Source organism: Panthera tigris, chromosome B2 (genome assembly GCF_018350195.1).
Source record: "Panthera tigris isolate Pti1 chromosome B2, P.tigris_Pti1_mat1.1, whole genome shotgun sequence".
Lineage (NCBI taxonomy): Eukaryota > Metazoa > Chordata > Mammalia > Carnivora > Felidae > Panthera > Panthera tigris.
This window is the reverse complement of record NC_056664.1, coordinates 101,998,085-102,021,438: the sequence shown is the minus strand read 5'-3', so window position 1 is coordinate 102,021,438 and position 23,354 is coordinate 101,998,085. Positions and strand designations below refer to the sequence as shown.

At 37.3% G+C, this 23,354-nt stretch overlaps 1 protein-coding gene across 2 annotated transcripts in view; it reads left to right on the top strand.

The window, feature by feature from the left end:
- Positions 1 to 530: 530 nt before the first annotated feature.
- Positions 531 to 23,354, top strand: part of HDAC2 (histone deacetylase 2) — a 30,724-nt gene continuing 7,900 nt past the window's right edge. Inside the window, exons 1-8 of one of the 2 annotated variants that reach the window (XM_042987038.1) lie at positions 531 to 828; positions 10,179 to 10,291; positions 11,507 to 11,624; positions 13,227 to 13,301; positions 14,336 to 14,474; positions 16,733 to 16,874; positions 19,811 to 19,903; positions 20,104 to 20,212. In XM_042987038.1, coding sequence (XP_042842972.1) covers positions 777 to 828; positions 10,179 to 10,291; positions 11,507 to 11,624; positions 13,227 to 13,301; positions 14,336 to 14,474; positions 16,733 to 16,874; positions 19,811 to 19,903; positions 20,104 to 20,212 — 841 coding nt within the window. In that variant the 5' untranslated portion in view covers positions 531 to 776. Of the gene's footprint in view, positions 829 to 1,498; positions 1,922 to 10,178; positions 10,292 to 11,506; positions 11,625 to 13,226; positions 13,302 to 14,335; positions 14,475 to 16,732; positions 16,875 to 19,810; positions 19,904 to 20,103; positions 20,213 to 23,354 lie in introns of those variants that run through there. The other variant, XM_007078709.3, reaches the window with a different exon arrangement.

Genomic DNA, 23,354 nt, shown 5'->3' with positions numbered 1-23,354 from the left:
ATCAACAAAAAATAAAGAATAAATGAACAAACGAGAAACCTGAGGCGACCCGGCCCAGGGACCATGGGCTGCAGCCCGGCGTGTTCGAAGAGGCCGGAAGGGGTGCAAGAGTGGTCTCTCCCCGCCCGGTTCCCGGCACGTGGTCCGCTCGGGCGGGAGCTTCGCGACAGTGGGGGAGGGGAGCGGCGTGGGACGACGCGGAGGGGGTCTAGGCGGCCAAGGCTATGGTTGGGGAGGCGCGACTGCGCAGACTCCGAATAGGCGCAACCACTGTGCGAAGATTGTGAGGGGGGGAGCGCTCACCCGGCGCCACACTCCCTTTATCTACTTGTGGAGTGATAGCCTGACTATTTTTGTCGTTTCACGACTGCATTTGGCGCCGCTCTCCACAAGTTATTCATCATTACCAGGCCTCTTATCTCAAGGCTGACAAGGTTTCTTTTTCTAGTCGGACCCCTCTTTCCCCCCGTGAAGGCCACAGTGGACGCGCCCCACCTCCCCTCGGCCTCCGGAGGTGGTTTGGCTGCCCCCTCCCCCTCCCCAGTGTCGCGAGTTGGCGCCGCTGCCACCCCCCGCTCCGCGCTCTCGGCCCCTCGGCCGGGCGGTACCGAGTCCTCCCGGCACCCCCTCCTCTCCTCCCTTCGGCTGGCCCTTCCCCGCGGGACTGCCACCCCCACCTTCGCCCCAGCCCTTTTCTTTCCCCGCCGAGCCGCGGCGGCAGCAGCAGCAGCAGGAGGAGGAGCCGGAGCCCGGAGGCGGCGGTGGCCGGGGAGCCCATGGCGTACAGTCAGGGAGGCGGCAAGAAGAAAGTCTGCTACTACTACGATGGTGAGAGGCCGGGACGGCGGCAGGGTGGGCGGGCAGGGCTGGGGAGCCAGGCCGGGAGCCGAGCCGGACTCCGCGGCCGCCGAAGCGAGTGGGCGCCGGTGCTGAGGGGTGGGAAGGAGGAGGGACCGACGTCTGGCCGCATCTTAACCCATTCCGGACCCGACGCCGTCAGGGGGAGCCCCTCCGCGGCGAGCGGCCCCCGCCGGCTCTGCGGCGGGTGCCAGGTGGACGCCCCCCTTTTCCCTCTTGCAGCTCTCCCTCCGGCTGTAAGGTCCGCCGCCCTGAAGGCGGCCGCCTGTAGGACGGCGCCGGCCTACCCTGCCTCGGTGGAGGTGGCCAAGGGGATGGTCCGGCCTCTCGCCTCTCCTGCCCGCCACTCGCGGGAACGGAGGTGTTGGGGGACCCTGCTCCGGCCCCCGACCCCTCCCCCCCCGGGTCAAAATATCTACCCCGGCCCAGACTTCACACAAAGCCCCGCGGCCGCGAGAGCCCCGCCCCCAGTCCCCGTCCCCCCCCCCCCCCCTCCCATCGCGGCTCGCTCCCGCCCCGCCCCTCCCTTCCTCTTCGGCTCTGGCTGGCCGCAGTGTCTGCTCCTTTCTCCGCCTCCAGCTTCACCCCGGACCCCTCGACCGGGTCGCGGCTGGCGAGTAGTTACTGAGGGTGGGGGCCCATGGACGCCTTGGGGCACACTCACTCCTCCGTTTCGCCGGGGCTCCATCCCTCTCCTTTGTTCGCCCGGTGCTTTCAGCGCCACTTTCTCAGGATTCAAACGAAAAGGCTTCACTTCCTCGAAAAAAATCGGGGTTTTTCGAGTTTGAGGTAGTTAGTCTTCGCGGGAAATATGACGGTGCTAGGGAGACGTGGAACTGTTACTGCTTGTGTTCGTGGATCAGACTCGATGGGTCCTGGCTTGCCTCTGTGAGAGGCGGTTACCACCCACTTCTTTGTTGCTCTTTGTTCGATCAGGAAATACACCCTGCTTTGGAGGTTTAGGAGAGCATTGGCATCTTGCTTGTGAAAGCTGTTACTAGGTGGTGGGAGTTTGGGTGTAGGAAAACTTTGAGGAGTCGTGCGGAAAGTGCTGAATAATCAGGTAAGCTTGAGCTTGCGGCACAGTAAAATATGAAAATCAGATAGCTTAAATTTTAGGGGTTCTCCCATTTGAAATTTGAGCAGAGACGTTACACAAAGACATTAACGGCAAATAGTTTCTCCTGGATTATTCTCCACAGAAGGATTTTGAAAAGTTAACAAAGAAGCTAGGCTCCGTGACCTGCTATTTGATGTGTCTCAAGCAGTACAAATCTTGAAAGTTGTTTCCTACAAGTGGTGTATTGTTTGTATTACAAAATCTTAGGTGGAACCAGACCTTAGAGATCTGGTTCAGAATGAAGCTGATTTTAATTTGAAAATGGCCATACCATATTACTTCATTTAGCAAAGATGAATCTTTTAATGCCTGATCATATAAAATGACCATATAAAATGTGTCTTTGGGGGAAAACTTCAGATCATACAGAAGAAATCTAAATTGTTTGATGTTTGATGGCTAGTACTAAGTAGTTAACAGCTGTGGTATAAAACATTTTTTGAGAGCATTGCATATATGTGTAATACAAATTGAAATTATGCCATCCTGGAGGGATAGAGATAGGAGTACATTTTAATTTTAATATGGACTATATTTCTTAATGATCAGTCTTTAAAAATTGATGCATATTTTGAGTCACTGGCAGAGCCCTTGCTCTCCATTCCCTGATCAAATTGGAAAGTAAATAACCGTATGTGCAAATTAATTTTTAAAATGATATTGTTTCTAAGGTTTAAAAAGCCGGGGAAACTAGTGCTAAGGCTCTTCCTGCAGCTTAGTTGCTATTGACAGTGATAGGCTCTAATGAAGCTGCTTATAACTTCTTGTCATCAGACTTGAATTGTAGAAGCAGGAAGTACACTTAAGGAGCAGTTTTCAGAACAGCTGTTTGTTTCTGGGTCCATTTGTGATGAGCCTTTGCTGAGGGAATGGGATGCCAAGGGCAGGATGCGGGGCTTGATAGGTAGAGTGGAAATAATCAAGTCTCATGAGTATCACTTATTTACTGTATACCATTCAACTGCTTTACCTGATGACCAACACCAGTTGTGTAACTGAGTTTTTGGAAATCTAAGGCTCTTGCCTCATTTTTAGAATGGAATTTTTGGTTGCTTTCATTTGGAATTTTCTTTGGATTTTTGTCGGGGGTGGGGGGAGCTAATAAAATGTTTTGGAGAAACTATTAAGTTGGCTGGGTATCATTATGCTAATTATTAGTACGTGATAGCATATATACTAAGCTTTGAACAATTAATTCAAAAAGCTTACATTTTCATTGTCCCCCAAATCCTGTTTTGTCAGCTTATAAAGGTAGTGGTAATTTTTCTTTTTCTAATTGTGAGGAAAGAGAAAGGTAAAGTAGCTTCTGCACCAAAGAATGGGGAGACTTGGAGGTATACAACATGGATTGGATTGAAACGAAAAATCTGCTCGCCTAAATTAGCTGCTTTTAATGTGTTGGTAAAGAGAGTAGAAGACAGGAGTGAAGCGAATTCTAAACCATAGGAATCCTATGTTTAGGCTTAGTGGGACCATTAGGCACACTCTTTGCAACACAGAGAGAATATCTAGCAAATGAAAGAGACTTCTTGAAGACATGTATTTTTCTCTGTATGCTTTATAGTGTTCAGTATTATACCCTTTAGATGGCTGGAACGCTGGTTCCAGGTGAACCTTCAGGCATTGATGGATGAGGTATCCTTAAACCTTTGAGGAAACTGCAGCAATTGTTGACCCATGCCTCCAAAGTTTCCAAAAACTCCCTTCTAAATCTTGGTATTCTTGTATGTACTACAAGATTATCAATACTATGTAAAGTGACATAACTAGTTGCTGAGATCCCTTCTGACTTTAAAATGATGTGATTTCTGTACTTAAATGTAATTAGCAAACCAAGCTGTGTTAACGGCCTTGTCTGTGATACTCACATTTATTTTATTTTTTTAAGTTTACTTATTTATCTTGTGAGAGAGAGCCCACGCAAGCAGTGGTGGGGCAGAGAGAGAGGGAGAGGGAGAATCCCAAGCAGGGTCCCTTCTACAGAGCCAGATGTGGGCCAGATCATGACCTGAGCCAAATCAAGAGTCAGACACCTAACCACTGAGCCAACCAGGTGCCCCACAATGCATTTATAACACTTTATCTAGAAATGTTAAATGTGCTTTGTTTTGAATCAAGCTTTAGGCCAATCACATTTAGTGCCTATTTTACAATGTATGTGATATAATAGGGTTGTATATATATGTCATTTACATAATTGTCTGTATAGTGCTCTGTGCTCTGTTTTTTCCTCTTGATAGTGTGCATCAGAATTTTTGGAGACAAGTGGTTCAATGAAAAGCATGCACCACTATACAAAGATAGAATATAAAAGTTATCAAGATTGCACCTCCCAGGATACTCATAAGAATTCTGTTTGGCAGCCAACTATTCACAGATTTTTTTTAGACTTTTATTTGTAACAGTGGTGCCAAAGCCTTTTGTTAGATAGATAGCCTTTAATAAAACGGCATGGGTTCTTTGCTGTAGTATAAATATTATCCGTAAAATAGGTAATTATTTTTTCTAAAACAGGTTATCAGCAAATCAGAGTACTGAATGAATTACAGCAGCAGTTCATAAATACCAGTAGTCCTAATTGCACATCACTATTTAGACCTAGTACTGTGTAATACTTAAATAAAACAGTTTTTCTTATACTTGGGTCCTCTTCCCCCAGCTATTCTTTACTACTCATTTCTTTAAAATTTCACCTTATGAGACTTTTCCCTATTACCTTAATCCTCATTACTTTTTCCCTATTACACTCTCATGCTGTTTATATCACCTGAATTTTGTCCACCTCACTGAATACAAGCTTTGTGAGGACAGAGTCTTGTCTGTTTTGCTTATGTCTATGCCTCCATCATGTAAATAAAAGTTAAAGGTTTTTTAAATTATTGATGAATAAATGATCAGTACCTTATTTTTATGGATAGAGCACTTTCATATAACATTTTCTTTGCTTCTTAAAACCATTCTGAGTTATAGACAGGTAAAATGAGTGGCATTTTGTCTATATTACATTTGAACATAGATTCGTATCCCTGTTTGACCCAGTCCACTCCTTATCCTTTACCACATTGACTGGTTTTAATGTCCAAGAAGAGGTCAAAACCTGGTACCTAAAAGATTTTTCTTTTTTCCTTTGGTGACGCAACAGTGGACCTCCTTAGGCTCCTACAAAAAAAGGGTGGGCCGGGGGCTTCCTCTTACAAAACAGAAAGTATTAGTAATTATTTTTCTTAACAAAAACTTGTAAATGCTTCGGTTGATAAGTATTTAAGAAGATAGTTGGAATTGGTAATCTCTTAGAGAATGATAATAGCATTGAAATATGAATGAGATCAGATTTAAAAGTTTAATAAGGATATTTGTACTGGTTAATAAGTCCTGTTCCTCTCTATTTCCATAGCAGTTGGCTTATACTTGTTTATGAAAGCCCATAGAAATATCAAATGGGTTTAATATTTGTGTGCCAGGTAGACAAAAGATTATTTAAGTCCTAAGAAGGAAATAAAAGCTGTATACCTAAGTGTGGACCTTTGCAGGCTGTTCAGACAAGGAAGGCCTGAAGGAAGAGAATGGGCCAGTTTTAAAAGAGTTTTCCTATGAGGACACATGGGTAGTGGCTTAAGCATCTGACTTCAGCTCAGGTCATGATCTCTTGGTTTGTGGTATTGAGCCCCCCATCGGGCTCTGTGCTGAGCTCTGAAGCCTGCTTCAGATTCTGTGTCTCCCTCTCTCTCTGCCCTTCCCTGTTCATGCTCTGTCCCACTCTTTAAAAAATAAACATTAAAAAAAAAAACATTAAGGAAAAAAGTTTTCCTATGTAGTACATTGCAAACTACAAAGGCCAAGTAAGTTAGGATTTGGCACACTAAACAAAAGGGAAGATGTAGGGGAACCATGGGATGCCAAGGCAAGGTAGTAAAGGGCCAGACCACGCAAGACATGTACTAAGAGATTTTAACTTTGTCCAGGGAATAGAAAACCACTGAAGGTTTTTAAATAGAACTTTTTTTTTTTTTAATTTTTTTTTTTAACGTTTATTTTATTTTTGAGACAGAGAGAGACAGAGCATGAACGGGGGAGGGTCACAGAGAGAAGGAGATACAGAATCTGAAACAGGCTCCAGGCTCTGAGCTGTCAGCCCAGAGCCCGACGCGGGGCTCGAACCCATGGACCGTGAGATCATGACCTGAGCCGAAGTCGGACGCTTAACCGACTGAGCCACCCAGGCGCCCCTAAATAGAACTCTTTAAGTGGAAAAAGGATGGTAAAGAGTGATGAATGGAAGACTGAAAGCAAGAATTGAATGTATGTTGGTCCACATAAAATATCATGGTTGTGGCTGACAGAAATGGACACATTTAAGAGAGGTTTTGAGAGTAAAAAAAACTTGTTGGTGGATTGGAAATGGAGCTGGAACTGGTTAATGGTGATACAGAATAAAGGATGATTCCTAAGTTTCTATCTAGATGGAACAGATTATTAGGTGACTCATTCCTAAGAGAAGAAGATTTTTAGAGCAGTCCTCTTGTTCACTGACTTGTCCAAGCACCTAGAAAAGTGCCTGGCACATGGTAGTCTCTTGATTTTGTTAAGTGAATGAATGAACTTGAGAAGCTCCTGATACTTAAAGGTTGGTGGAGGAGTGGTTATGGGGTAGGAGTAAAGTCCAAGAGAGCAGTTTATGGAAGCCAGTGGCCAGTGTGTTAAAGATAGTGGACTAAGCAGTATGTGGAAGATGAAAAAATTAATATTTATAATCATTATTCTGCATATTGTGAATCTTCACACATTTTTTTGCTGCAGAAGTATTAATGTTTGATTATAGGCTGCTGTGTAGATCCCAGGATATCACATAATATACAACAGATGTAACAACTACATTTATAAAACCTGAAAAAAAATCTTAAATACATCTAGTCTCAAGTACTTTAGGTGAGAGTGTAGATCTTAGTAGCCATTTTGTTCTGATAGCTTCTTTTGAAGAGTGAACAGTTGCTAAAATTTTGCAGATAAAATGAATTCTTTGTGAGGATTTCTTCATGTTGACGATTAAAATTTGTGTTCAGGGAACCACCTTGAGCTAATTTTTCTGATGTTTGCTTCATTGGTAAAGCATTTTTATGTATTTTGATGAAAATCAAGATAACATTTAAAACGTCCAAATTGCAGGGCACCTGGGTGGCTCGGTCGGTTAAGCATCCGACTTCAGCTCAGGTCACGATCTCACGGTTTGTGAGTTCGAGCCCCGCGTCGGGCTCTGGGCTGATGGCTCAGAGCCTGGAGCCTGTTTCCGATTCTGTGTCTCCCTCTCTCTCTGCCCCTCCCCCGTTCATGCTCTGTCTCTCTCTGTCCCAAAAATAAATAAACGTTAAAATAAAATGTCCAAGTTGCATTACTTCACCACTTAGATGAGTGGAATTTGTAGGTTCTTAAAACTAAGAAAAGACATTTTATGTTTATTGAAAAGTGGATGGCTACAAAGCAGCCTTGAGAGAATTTTGAGATATGGGATTACGCCAGAAAGAATTGGGAGATGGTTCTTTTATTAACCCCTTACATTTTGGGGGAATTCTTGGTAAACCAGTTAATACTTATCTTTGGCTTGGTTGCCCTTGTGGACATGTGTCATTTAGGTAGGGGGCACATATTTTTGATGGGTCTGGGGCGCCTAAATTGTAGCAGAGAAAACTTGTTGAAAGCTACGTATATTCATACAAAATTGGAGGACCCTATATTGGTAAAAAAGTGATGGATTAGATAGGTAGTTTCTTATATTCATTTTCTTGAAATTAGTGAAGACCCTAAACCTTTACCATATTATATCCTTTCCTAGCCAGGCTTTCCCCTACCATTTCTACTGACTGTAAATGTCGTTGCTCTCCTACTAGCTACTGCTTAAAGATGGTCTGCGTTGTTCTGCCCACATTTGACTCTAGCTCTTCTAGCTTGGCAATATTACCGGACTCAGCTGCATCTCACATTACTTCACTATAGGAACAATAGTAATAATAAATAGCTACATCATAGGGTTAATTGACAAGATTAACAGATAATAATGTGAAGTGCTTAGAATTGTACCTCCTAGTAAGCACTCAATAAATGTTCATTGCTGCTATCATTTTTTTTTCAAACATGCTTGCTGAGAAATTGCTACTGTAGTCACCCTTCTGTAGGTTATTGGCATCTTTCCTATTATTAGATTATTAGTGGCTTTCCATTGGACTCTCAGTATGTCTATAACTAGAGTTATTTGGTCTTAAAATATAATAGATGTTAGAGACATCTCATCTTAGTAAATCTAACCAAGTGTTTGGAAGTTCTCTGAAGACGAGTTTCTTTATTCTTATTCTCATGGTCTCTTGGTAGTGATAACTTAGAAGTAACATTAATTTGCATTAATTTGGGTACGTGGTGCTTTGTGATTCTAGCGGGCTTTCCATACCTCAATTTCTTGAGACCAGGTTGCTTTCAAGGAAGTATGTGTGGTGCCAACCATGTAGAACTGAGCTTCATAGTATATCCTTGTAAAGGTAGTTTATTTCATACATGGCCTCTGAATTGTGATATATATATACGCAGAGGAATGTTACATATCCCCATAGTCTTCCTTAGCTACTTGTCTGTATTGTCTTAGCTTTGTTGTTGGCTCTTGGTTTAAGAAAGGTGGCTTTCCCTTTAAATGACTGTGTATGTGTTGTTTTCGGAAGAGAGTTTGTATTGAAAATGAGTTAAGTAAATTAGTGTTACAATACCAACAAAATAAAACAGTAGTAGTATTTAGAAATAGCTATGTTATGAAAATAGGCCCATTATAAAACAGGAATGTTTGTCCTGGAGTATTATCAAGTACATGGAAGAGAGAAATGCAAGTTTTTGAGTTCTCAGTTTACATTAAACCAAAAAAGGTGGGGGCACCTGGGTGACTCAGTTAAGCGGCCGTCTTCAGCTCAGGTCATGATCTCCTCATTTGTGGTATCGAGCCCCCCATTGGGCTCTGTCCTCAGAACCTGGAGCCTACTTCCAATTCTGTGTCTCTCTCTCTCTCTCTGCCCCTCCCCTGCTTGCTCTGTGTGTGTGTGTCTCTATCAAAAATAATAAACATTAAAAAAAAATTTTTAACCAAATGTGTATATTAGGATTTTGGAAGATTTTTTTGATCCTGAAGATAGAGAGGGAAATGGTATTCTTTATCCCTAGCTTTTACATAAACTCATGTTGAAGTGATTAACTTCAAGCCATTAAAGTCAGCTTGACTGTCCTAACAAAATTTCGGAATTATTTATTTAAAGACTAGAATTGATACTAAAATAATTTCTAATTTAATACAGTCTGTTGCAGAAAGTGCTTGTTACATTAAAAAAATAGTATATTTTTAGAGGTTTCCTTAATATTTTTATTATAAAACCACTAGGTCTTTACCTAAAAGTATTGATTTTATTGAAATTTGATAGATGAAAATCTGGTTTTGGTGTTACCTGCTCATTTTAAAATAGACCTTATGTATAAGTTTTAAAACGTTGGTATATAAGATGTCATGGAAAGGTAGGCTGGCAGTTACAACTTTTAATCATTAAGAATGAGACAGAATACCCTTTCTACCTTAAAAAAAATGTCATGAGTATGTGTGTCTCATCAGAGCAAAATTTTATTTACGATCTAAATTTCATTTACCAAAAATTTCTCTTATAAACTGTGATAAGGATGTATGTGGAATGTTTTAACCCACATAATTCTAACTCTAAAGGATTTCTGGAATGCCAGTAAATATTCAGGAAGTAATTGCTGTAAAATCTTTAAATAATAACAGTGAAACTCCGCGAATTTACATTAGGCATCTGAACTTGCCAGTGAATATGAAAAGTAATTATCAATTTAAGTAACAAAAACCACTTTTGTAAGTCATTACAGAGTATTTTATTTGAACTAATCCTAAATAAGACATTTTGGTAAGCTGAAAATCAGAAAGCTTCCTTGCCTTAATCTATAAATAAGCATAACATATACTAATGGAGTTATCACATGTAAACGTGTACATAGTATCTTGGTTTTCTAATATAATTTGAAAGTTGAAAAATCCAAAATCATCATTTAAGGTTTTAAATCTTATTTGGGTGATAAATGCCTGCTACTGATAAACCTACATAAATTTAGATTGTGAAGATTCTCTTGTTCGTATTATTCAGTTGATGTTGTTTTTCTATTTTAGGTGATATTGGGAATTATTATTATGGACAGGGTCATCCCATGAAACCTCATAGAATCCGCATGACCCACAACTTGCTGCTAAATTATGGCTTATATAGAAAAATGGAAATATATGTGAGTATACCTTTTGGTAAATATTCAGCAGTGATTTTATTTTTTTAATCTACTGCCCTGAAACTTTATTACTCCCTTTGGAGGGCATTTAGCAGATGAAAAAGTCTGGAAGAAAACAAACTCCTTTTTGTTTTATTCTTCAGAGAAAACTGGGAGTGTGGGAACTGTAGCCTCTCTTTTCCCTGCTCCTCCACTACTTTTAAAAAGTTTCCCATATCCCACCTTTTCACATTCTGGAGAACAACTCAGTTTAGCATACTAAATATTTTTGTTACTGTAGTGGTTGCCCTGGCTGTGCTGCTGAAGAGTTGACCTGGGACTATTACGGAAGAATTATGTAGAAAATTCTAGAAAATTGACATATGGAACAGTGTGTTAGTGGACGTGCAGAATATAAATAACATTTAAGATACAACTGCTTTAAATGTTTTTGCACTGATGGGAGTATATATAAACAAATGTAAGACACAATTCTTGCCTATCTGGGGAGAAAAGAAAGACTTGAAGCAGTTAACAGTGTTGGGGGTGTGTTTATGTATGTGTGTGTATATATATATATATGTGTGTGTGTGTGTGTGTGTGTGTGTGTGTGTGTGTGTGTGTGTATACGTGTATATGTATGTATGTACGTATGTATATATGTATATATATATGTATGTATATACACGAGTTATTTTCTTTGAAATATAAACATTAGAGGAGAGGATTGGATAAGACTATCTGGAAGCCTTCTGGGCTTCTGGGAGAAGTGTGTCATAAATAAAATTGAGCTCTTGGGCACAAGGATAATTAAGATAGGCAAAGGAAAGGAAGAGAGATTCTGAACAAAGACTTAAAATTGAGATTGAGTCTCATTCTCACTGTATGCAGAGCAGGTTTATGATAGAAGGTTTGTGACGGAAAATGAAAGAAAGTGTTTCTGAACATGGATTCGGTAAGTGTTGAGCCATTTCCACTAAAATAAAAGGAGTGATTAATTTATAGTTGGGGCCAGACCTGTCTAATGCTTTTAAAGGAGTAGAAATTAGCTTCAGAATTGATACGGTTTCCTAAAAACACACATTTATAAATTTGGATTAGCTTTGAAATTTATTTTGTTTTGGCCAGCCTAATTTCTTTTAGAGGACAGTTAGGGGAAATTGTGTATTTTGTGTTTGATAATTCTGATATAACCAGTTGTAATTCCACAATTCTGACATTTGGTTTTCTTCACAGAGGCCCCATAAAGCCACTGCTGAGGAAATGACAAAATACCACAGTGATGAGTACATCAAATTTCTACGTTCAATAAGACCCGATAATATGTCTGAGTATAGTAAGCAGATGCAGAGATGTACGTTTCTGTGCTAAAAATATATGCTAGTATTGATAAGTATAAATGAGTATTTTTAGAAGCTTATAATTAGAGTTATCCAAATCTAGGTATTCTGCCTGATCTAAATATTATTTTAATTATTGGTTTGAGAAGTCAATGTAAAAATATTAAAGCTACTTTGTAAAAAACAAAAGCAAACTCTACTTGAAGCCTATTGATTTGCCAAACTGCCAAAGAGCTATTTGGTGTTCCTCTGCTCTTTGTTTTGGTTAACTTTGGGAGAATGGGTATTAGTGGGAAGACTTTGTTCCCTTGCTGTTTAAAAAAAGTAATTATACTTTGATTGGTCTTAGCCTGGTATATATATCTCATTTTCTTTGTGTACTTTAGTTAATCTGGATTGTAATATATAATCTGTTCCTTCCCATTGTTAGTGACACTTTTGATTTTCTTCTATAAAGCATTTTATAGATAAAAAGTATTTTATTAGTGATCGGTTGGCTTGAAAGTGTAATGCAAAGTGTCATCCTAGAATGATTGCCAGAGTTTTTTAAACCTTGTTAACTGGAGTTCATTCTTATCAGTGTTTTTATTAATCAATTTTAGTGATGATTTTTTTTTAATGAACAATTTCAATAATGCTAAATTAAGTGTAGTTGTTAGACATCTCATACATTTATAGAACTTTGTATACATTTCTACTATCGATTATTTATTCAGTAAAATGCTGTAATGTAAATAGAACATACTATTTATACATGTTTTTTTGATGGAGATTTAGGCTTAAGATTAAAAGTCATGAGTAGATGGGACAGATGAATTAACAGGATTGATTTATTAATACATAGTACTGAATTATATTATGATTATGATTATATCTGAGCAGTAAGAAACTAAAATTTATTCATTGTAGTGTTAGATTAAGGATATATATACAAAGCTATGTAAAACAATTACCCTTACTTTTGAAGAAGTTGTAATTTGAGAGGTGGGGAGAGACTTGAGAATGGGTTATATACATATATGTCCCTTTTATCCTGTCTGTACTAAGGAACTAAATATATTGCAGTGTGTCACATATCTGTAGGTGTTGTTTTCTCGTGCTTTATTTACTCCTTTCTTCTACACCCTGGCTGTTATGAACTTAGTTAATTCTTCTCCTTTGAGATGGGGTAGGCAACCTGCTGCTTTATCTTTTTAGTACTCGCTAAAATATAGTTCAAAGTTATGGATAGTCTGTGCATGTAAGGAATTGTAGAGAGAGTAAATTATAAAGGAATTAAAGTTGCTTCAATTTTGTAGAATCTTGATTAATTGAATATTTGAGGAGAAATGCCTAAATTTAAGTCTGTGTTTTAATTAAATCAAATACGTTTTATATTTTGATTGCTACTGATTTTTTGGTAATAGAGTAGAGATGTTCTACAAATAATCCTGGTAAGATTTGATGGTGGTGTTTCACATATAATGCTTTAATTACCTTGGATAAGTGATATATTTTTAAGTAACAAACTTTAGCTTTCTACCAAGATGTTTTATGATTGCATCAAATAAAGTTTTTATAAGAAAAGGTTTCATTAATTCACAGAAGGGCTTGTAACTGAAATCCATCTTTCACAGTTAATGTTGGAGAGGATTGTCCAGTGTTTGATGGACTCTTTGAGTTTTGTCAGCTCTCAACTGGTGGCTCAGTTGGTAAGTGTCCTGATTCAGATTTAAAAATTGGCTTAGGGGCACCTGGGTGGCTCAGTTGGTTAAGCGTCCAACTCTTGGTTTTGGCTCAGGTCAAGATCTCACGGTTTGTGGGTTCAAGCCTTGCGTCAGGCTCTGTGCTGGCATCACAGAGCCTGCTTGGGATCCTTTTTCCCCCTCACCTGCTTGTGCTCGCTCTCTCAAACTTAAAAAAAAAATGACTTAAACTTAGTATGTATCTTTTGGGTTATTTGTTTAGAGCAAAAGTTTTAATGGTAGTGGATTTTAATAACAAAAAAGTAATCTGTATGTTTATGGTAGAGTACAGTTGTCTTTAAAAACCCCTGTGTTTGGGGCACCTGGCTGACCCATTGGGTAGAGCATGTGACTCTTGATCTAGGAATCATGAATTCAAGCCCCACATTGGGCGTAGAGCTTACTTTGAAAAAAAAATAAGTAAAGGTAGTTACTTCTTTCTTTAAAAATCAGTCAATGAATTCCCCATGTTTTATGGTCATAATGATTTGAAGTTTTCAGTTTCTTACTGCTATTATATTTTCACTTAGAGATTTCTCTCTTCTGCCTCGCTAGTTACCAATTTCCATATATACCCTTATTTAATCAGATCACAGCTATAGGATAATATTTATCTAAGGAGGGGCGCCTGGGTGGCTCAGTCGGTTAAGCATCTGACTTTGGCCTAGGTCATGATCTCACAGTTTGTGAGTTTGAGCCCCCCGTCAGGCTCTGTGCTGACACCTTGGAGCCTGGAGCCTGCTTCGGATTCTGTGTCTTCCTCTCTCTTTCTGCCCCTCCCCAGCTCATGCTTGCACTTTGTCTCTGTCAAAAATAAATAAACTTAAAAAATATATATATTTATCTAAGAAAAAATTGCTGTTTGTGCCCTAGACAATGATCCTTATATTTTTGTAATTTTAAGTTCTTTTATACATGGCATATTCTATATAGGGCTTTTGTCTAGTTCTACTGTTTTTTATTTTAAACACTTTCAAAGTCTACCCTGTCTGGTTTTTTAGCTGGAGCTGTGAAGTTAAACCGACAACAAACTGATATGGCTGTTAACTGGGCTGGAGGATTACATCATGCTAAGAAATCAGAAGCATCAGGATTCTGTTATGTTAATGATATTGTACTTGCCATCCTTGAGTTACTAAAGTAAGTTAATTTGTGTTATTTTTCTTATGAAAAAAGTTTAAAACAATATGAATCTATGGCTTTAAAAAACATATCAAGTAGGTTAAAAGTAGTTATGGTGAGTCTTCTATGGATTTTTTATAAACCATTGTAGAAATGCAGGACATTTTCCCATTCCTTGGATTAGTGAGAAGAGAAATGCCTATGTATATCTAAAATTCCCATTAAATATCCTTTTAAAAAATACTAGAAGTAGTGTAGCGATTTAGATTTGGGTTATAGTTTCAACTAATGAGAAATGACATGACCCTGAAGTTCATGTTCTAACATTTTGTAAGTTTTAACTCTTGAAGGCAAAAATATGAAACGTTGTGTTAAAAGAAATTTGTTTTTTGAATGAGTTTGTGTAGTTTTACGTGCAGTGGGGCTTTGTTCTCTACTAATGGATAAAATTATCTCTAAATTACTAGAACAGTTTTAAAGTTACCCTTGATGGCAGTTTGAGAGCGGTATCTATAGAGGAGGTACTTAAGAATTTGGAAATTTATAAAGTTTTGGTTTTTTTTAACCATTATCGGTTGTAACATGTCTTAGATTCCACTTGAGATTGTAGTGAATTAGTTTTTTCTCAGTACTGAAAATGTTGTCTATAGTTGATTCCATGCATACGGTTCATAGAAGCTGATTTTTCAGTCATGTAAAATTTGGAATTGACTCCTCATATAAACAACTAAAATGTTTCAGTGAGCTCATTGAGAGCCAGGGAAAACCATTTGAAATTATTTGCCTTGGTTTTTAATTTACTATTGATGTTGGTTCTTGTGTCTTCATCCCTTGAGTAATAGTTCTTGCCCACATGCTTATATTCTTTTTTTTTTTTTTTTTAATTTTTTTTTTTTTTTTTACATTTATTTATTTTTGAGACAGAGAGAGACAGAGCATGAACGGGGAAGGGTCAGAGAGAGAGGGAGACACAGAATCTGAAACAGGCTCCAGGCTCTGAGCGGTTAGCACAGAGCCTGATACGGGGCTCAAACTCACGGACCGCGAGATCATGACCTGAGCTGAAGTCGGACACTTAACCGACTGAGCCACCCAGGCGCCCCCCACATGCTTATATTCTTAAACAAGTTTCACTTAATTTGTCTAGACATATTTCTTTAACTGATGTGATCAAACATTTAATTAGTCGACAGTTGATAAGCCACTTATGAACCACTTAGAAACTTGCTTTGCTCACAGCTTTATTATTTTTGTGAAGAGATTCTGCTATGATGAGACATTCTACTTTTATTTCATAACTTTGCTGAATGGTGCTTTCCTGTGAGTTGAGACTATTCCTAAGAGTGCTTAGTTTGATAATGTCAGTTTACATTATTTTCTTTTAACATAGCTGTGGTATCATCATGTAATAAATACCGTGCTGCCATTAAACTCAATAACAGAATAATCCTCACGTTATAGTGCCATAAAAGGATGACATTCAAAGTTCACCTTCCTTTTCTCTTGTTTTGACCTGGGTGCGTGCTAGTAATAAGATGTCACATTATGATGATACACATGGCTCTTAAAATGCATTCAAGTTATAACTGTATCGCTGCAATTTGCAGTGCTCCAATCAGCACTGTGAAGTGACGAGTACCGAATGTGGTTTCTGTCACAACTGCTCTATTCTGCAGTTGAAGCACAAAAGAAGCCGTAGACAATATGTAAACAAATAAACGTGGCCATGTTTCGGTAACACTTTATTTATGGACATTGAAATTTGAATTTCACTTAATTGTCACATATCCTGAACTGTTCCTGTTTTAATTTTATTTTTCAGCCATTTAAAAATGTAAAAATTATTCTTACATTAAAGCTTTAAAAAAGATCCCATTGGCCAAATTTGGACTATGAACCGTAGATTGCTAACCACTGTTGTATAACCCTGAAAATGTACTAGAGAGATGTTTTAAAGTACCAGTTCTAAGTATGGTATAATCTTCAGTTGTTAATATATAGGAACATGTGCTATGTTTTTAAAACCTGTAGAATAGGACAGATTTCACAGAGAGAGTAAGTACATTTTCTTACCTAGATTGGGGCTAAAGAGAAGATTTAAGGATCTAAGGCTCAAACTTGCAATTTCAGGTGTATGAATGGTCTCTTAAGCTGGAAGTAAAGTAAGAAAAGGGATTAAACATTCTGGAATGCAAGAGCTCAAAAATAGGTTTTCTGAATCCATGTGGTTCTTCCCCATCTTAAAACCCTTTGAAAACATACGGCTTTGTTTTCAGGTATCATCAAAGAGTCTTATATATTGATATTGATATCCATCATGGTGATGGTGTCGAAGAAGCTTTTTATACCACAGATCGTGTAATGACTGTATCATTCCATAAGTATGGGGAATACTTTCCCGGAACAGGAGATTTGCGGGTAAGACTGAATTCGGTCTGAATAAATAATTACGAGATAAATATTAGGAAAACTGAGGAAGCTAATAATTATATATCTAAACTAATATTGTTCTTGAGTCATTAATTTGAAATTTGTGTGCAGAATAGAGTCATTTTTTATATGTTATCTAACATATGCTAGAATTCACTTTCGTTGACTATACAAAAATTCTGAGAGGACTTCCTTTGGCTCGGTCACTTTCTTTGATTGAATAATTGTTTTTGAACATCCCTGAAGCACTAAGCAGTCTTCTTGATTGATGTTCATTTGAATCTTCAAAACCTACTTGATAGTAGTCAACATTGTCTTTGATTGTAAAGACTGGTGGAAGAAAATAAGAAAACAATAAAATCTTTTTTAGATTCTTGTACTGTTCTTTTTATGGTTAGTCTTGATTTAATAGGTCTAATTTTAATCTCTTTTTCCTTTGGGGAAAGAATACCATAGCTTATCCTGCCTGCCTGTTAAATTAAATGCAACTATTTCTTTTATATTTCTGTTATCTTCTTCCATTTGGTGGTCTTTAATGAATGTAAAAACCAGTGGTCAAATCTTGTTTCTACAAAGTTCCTGAAGTTTTTTTTTTTTTCTTTTTCTACACTAGTTTTTCTTGAACCAAACTATATGCATGTTGAAATTTATTAAAAAATTTAAATAGCTGTTTTTAATTCAGCCTGGATTATATAGGAAATTTCTCTTAGCATGGCATTCAACATTAGTTCTAAATTATTTTATTAAGATTATTTTTCATATCTGTGGTATGGAGTTTATTTTAGCAACCATGTTTTTCAAATATGTGAGTTTTCTTTATTTGACCACAAGGTGGTGCTCTTTCAGTAAGAGTTGTGATGGTGAAATCTTATAAATAGGTAGAGCATCAGTGGTTTATTTCTGTTTAAATTATGTGGCTTTTAAAATTGAAAATTTACATTTTCACTTTCTTGCCTGTTAGCTCGTTCAGTGTCTTTCCTCACTTGGTCTTAACTTACATACTAGTGATTCTCAGTATGACCCTTAAACTGGCAGTATCAGTGTCTCCTGGGAACATATTGTCAGGCCTCAGAAATTCAGATTCTGTGCTGCACTGCTCTAAATCACTAGAATTCCTTTGCCTACAACCACTGCACTAGAAATTCAGCAAAAGCCTTCCTAAGTTTAAGTTTAAAAAAATTAAAGTCTCTTTTCAGTATGGTCCTAATTAATCTCAGATATGGCAAAAGTCAGCCTGTGTTTTAATTTCTGACAGTATTCTTATGATTGAAGTTGGTGGAAAATATTGGAGAATGAATGTTTTTAAAAGATTTCAGTATGACTTTGAATATCTTCTACTCACTTAAGATTTTGCACACACTATGTGAAATAGCCTCATAATATTTTTCCCTTTAGTTATTATAAAAGGTATCCCCAAAATTTTGCAAGGAACTCAAGATCAATCATATATGTTGTTATATTTGGAGTTTCATAAAACTTGTGTGTATCTTTAGATGTTAATTTGATGAACATTCCTTTTCCTTCGTGACAATTTATTCTAAATTAGAAAAGAAGGATACTTTGAGCGTTGATCATTGTTCAGAATTGTATGCATTTATTAGATCAGGAGCATAAGTAGAAGAAAAAGGTATGATACAGTAGTAGTTGAGGAATTAGAAATGGAAGGGATATAGCCTGGTGCTACAAGGGGAGCAGCTCTGAGTTGCCAGCCTTTGGCTGGAGTGAGAAGTGCTGACCAACTTTCTGTATTCTGAAATCTCGGTGTCAAGATATATTCCAGGAATTTGGTTTTTAATGAAGGAGTTTAGGAATTCACAGTGCTTTTAGTTTATCCACATCTGTATGGTTTGCATTTAGTTACATATAAACATTTAGAGTTCTTAAGAAAAATTTGTTTGGGAGGAGATGTGTAATCCCACTACTTGTCTTCGTTGGAAGTTGGCTCATAATAACTCTAATACTGAAGGATAAACTATGCTTTTTTAAAATGAATCAAGCTCAGATTATTATATGAGAGATCAGGGGAGAATTTACACACAAGTGTTAGTAATCCTAAGGATTCAAGTATATTGTATCATAATTTAAAACACCTGATTATCAGTCACCCCTAATCCTTTGGTGTGGCAGGTAAAGAAGTATTTTGTAGCAATTTTTTATACTGTACTGTTTCTTCAAGGAACATATATGTGTGCACATGCAGAGGTACATTTACACTCACGCATCTATGCGTGAAATGAGTATTTCAAATACTTATTTATACAAATAAGTATATGTTGTGTGTGTGTGTGTGTGTGTGTGTGTATCCTAAGTGTGTCTACATTGCTGAACCCAGCTCTCTGTTTCTTTTGCTTCATTTGGAAGGTATTAATGCCTAGAGTGGTATTTATTCAACAAGTAGAAACATTTACTTCAAGCGCAATTAAAGAGCAGATTTTGGTGCTTTAGTCTGCAGTTGTCAAGACATCAGGACAGTCAGGGCTTATCTTTCATCATAAATAAACTTACACCAGATTATGAGCCACAAGGAGGATTCTGCATTATAGAGACAATTGTTCTGCAGGGTTTTTCTGCCCAGAATATTTATTTTCTGTAGCTTTATTCATAATGTTGTCTTACATATTCTGTTGATGATTATTTCTTGGTCTCCTGTAATATTGCCTTTAATTGTTTATGTTCAATTTCTGTTCTCCCAAGATAACCATTTCAGATTAATTGGAACTCATTCTTTTCAGCCTAATAATGCAATCCATTAATATTGGAATATGTACTTCTTCTGTATTATTTCCTTTCTTAACCTAAAAGCTGAATTCAGAATTGGATATTGTTACCTGTTTTTACAATCTTGCAGAAAAATATTTTAATAAACATGTCAAATATTTTCACTATGAAATACTCCCTAAGAGCTGTTTAATTATATATTTTAGGATATTGGTGCTGGAAAAGGCAAATACTATGCTGTCAATTTTCCAATGAGAGATGGTATAGATGATGAGTCCTATGGGCAGATTTTTAAGCCTGTAAGTATTACTATTTCAAAATCAAAATGGAGAGGCACCTTGCTGGCACAGTTAGGGCCTGTAACTCTTGATCTTGGAGTTAAGAGTTCGAGCCCCATGATGGGTATAAAGATACTTAATAAAATCTTTAAAAAAAACATAAAATCAAAATGGAATTTAAAAAGTATTTTTAGAGATAATAACTTTGGTTATCTTCATAGATTATCTCGAAAGTGATGGAAATGTATCAACCTAGTGCTGTGGTGCTACAGTGTGGTGCTGACTCACTATCTGGTGATAGGCTTGGTTGCTTCAATTTGACAGTCAAAGGTAAGCAATTTAATGGATGATAGTCCCAGGAGAATTTTTTTTTCTTCCAAGAACTTCCCATACTAGTTTTCATTACAATTTTTACACAGAGCTACATGCTCTGTAATTTTCATGGGTTTTGTTGAATGTATGTATGCATTAACTATAATTAATCTTGTTTCAGTAAATTAGGTTTTCTTTTGTTGATACATTCATCAGTGAATACTTCTATAAAGTTTCTTGCAGTCTCAACCAAAGCAGCCATTTTCAGTGTTTTTGGTTCCTCTCTTTGGTGTTTATCTTTTATTTTTTCTTTTAAGTTTATGTGTATTTTGAGAGAGAAAGAGAGGGCACACGTGTGTGTGTGCACAGCGGGGATGCAGGGAGTGAGGGAGAGGGAGGACCCCAAGCAGGCTCTGTGCCCCCAACACAGCCCGAGGGGGCTCCATCCCATAAACAAGATCGTGCCCTGAGCCGAAGTCAAGAGTCAAGACGCTCAACCGACTGAGCCACCCAGGCACCCCTGGTTTTTATCTTTCTAGAAATATAACATGCAAATTTTGTTACTTTCTATTTTAGCTTTGCGTATTCACTTCCTATCATGGAAGAAGAGGGATTTAGCTCTTTTTCACCACTTTGTCCCCAACACATGCACACACCCTTCCAGTGTCTTCATTTTTACAATTTAAATCTGGGTATGTATACTAGAATTTTGGTTGTGGCATTCAGTGTTTACAGTGTCATTAATGTTAAAGCACTTTTCAGTTACCAGATTTTTCTTTTTTGCATAACTTGTTTTTCTTGCCCAGTTTTTCAATTACTTAGCTTTCTCTTTACTCATTATTAAACTGCCAGTGTCTAAATAGCTTCAAATGTTCAGATGCATCAAATATTCCATCATTTTTACCTTCTTGAAGAATAGCCTTCTGATCTGTTACTGTTTGGTTGAGTATCCCCTATAGATATGGTAGAACAAAGAGCTCTTTGCTTCTCTTGTGTGCCTCCCCTCCCCTATGGCTCTTTCCTCGGTCTTCCTCCTCACTTTTGTCTCATTTGGGTGGCGCACATTCTCAAGTAGCTTTCTGAGAAATGAGAAAAGATGTGGGAGATTAGTACTACACCAGAAATTTAAATTTGATCAAGTGTTGAAATTAACTTGTGATAGAAGTCCAGACCAAAGTAAAAGATCACCATCATGGAATTAACTCTAGAGTTTAAGAATAAATCTGAAACTTTATTTAATAAGGTCTTAAAATTTGTTATATGGGGATCAATAATGATGACTATTGTACATGATTTTGTAGTTGTTTTCCTTTTGAACTTTTAGGTAACAAATGGATGCTTTGAATTCCTTCGTAAGATGTGAAGAATTCTCAATAGAGCTTTTCCAGAATTACTGTTGGCTTAAATGGAATTAAATAACTAAATCCAGATATTAAAGGCTATTTTACTTAATGTTACGATTGCTTCTATACCAGTTAGCTTTAGAATTATGGTATAATCTATTTTGCTTTTATTAGGTTGAACCATACAAACTTGATTGCCCTTTTTCTTGGTAGGTCAGCAGTGGCCAAATAATAGTTTCATATGTTGGACTTACTGTGTTGATAACCATATGTTGGCCTCAAAATGGACATGTTCTTTTAAAAATGATCTACCTAATATTAGTACAAAATGGGTATTAACAGACCATTTTCCTGTCTTAGCTGTTTGAAAATGCTTTAATGCCTTCATACTGAAAAGTAATAGCATTCATAATCATAAACTATAGTGTTTTACTCTTACATTAATGTACATTTCAGCCAACTGTTACAATTTCCCTGGTATAAAGCATAAGGATATTTGCAATCCCAAATCTTAAACTTGATTCTAAGCTTTCTGCACTGCCAACTTCAATTTGTATTTCTTAAGTCTATTAGTCACCTCTTGTCCATCTCCTTTCTGCCCTCCTTTATGTTGTTACTATTGTGATCTCTGCCATTCATTTTTATCTGTTACAAGAAACACTCATTTTTCTAGTAGTGATAATAGAAATTGGGTTATGAATCATATGGTGCAACTATTGAAGAATACTTAATTAGAAATGCTCACAATATACAATTACATGAAAAAACTAATTAAACCTTATTAACTCAGAATTTGTAGGGAAATGTTTAAGGGGCACCTGGTGGTTCAGTTGGTTAAGCATCCATCTGACTCTTGGTTTCAGCTCAGGTCATGATCTCACGGTTCATGGGATCAAGCCCGATGTCAGGTTCTGTACTAACAGTGTGGAGCCTACTGAGGACTTTTCTCCCTTTCTCTCTGCCCCTCACCCACTTACACATGCACTCTCTTTCTCCCTCCCCCCAATAAAGTAAACTTTAAAAAAAGAAATATTTCAAATACTATCTTTGAATGATGGTGTTTTAGATAGGTTTTCCTTTGCACTGTTTTGATTTTTCCTGATAATCTCCAGTAAGCATGGTTTTCTTTTACAATTGAAGGGTTTTTTTCTTTAAAGATTGATTTGTATACCTAAGTAATATATCAAGAAATTACTGGTAATTAACTTATAATTGATTATTGAACTGGTACATGTATCCAAAGAAATACTTTGTTTTTATATTGGGTTTACTTTTTCCTCAAATTTCTACACACAGAAGTTTGTTGAAGTATTTCTTATACTAATAGAGACTAATTTTATAATCTTAGATAAGTTAAAAAAATTATCCATAGTATTGCTGCCTGAAGATAACCCACAGTTAAACTTTGTTATATAGCTTTCCATAATTTGTATGAGTCTAGAGGGAAAATTTAGATTGTGTATGTTTCATTGTAACCTTTCCCCCCACCCCGCATAACCTCACAAGAACATAGAATCTTCATATCACAGAATTTTTCATATGTTAATAAAAAATATTCATATTTTAATCTTAGTTGTATATTTGACTTTTCTATCAGGGATACTTGCTAAAGTAGCCAGTGTTTTAAAAATCATTGTGTGAAAGGCATATGATTGAAAAGTAAATTTTAGACTAGAGATTTCTTGAAATTTTTACATATTTTTTAAATACTTAGAAAAGCCATTTTGGTTGAGTAAAACTTTGCATTCATTATCTTTTTAAAACTTTTCAAACTGCTAAAATATTTAGATTTGTATGTTACTCAGATCTTCTTTGTC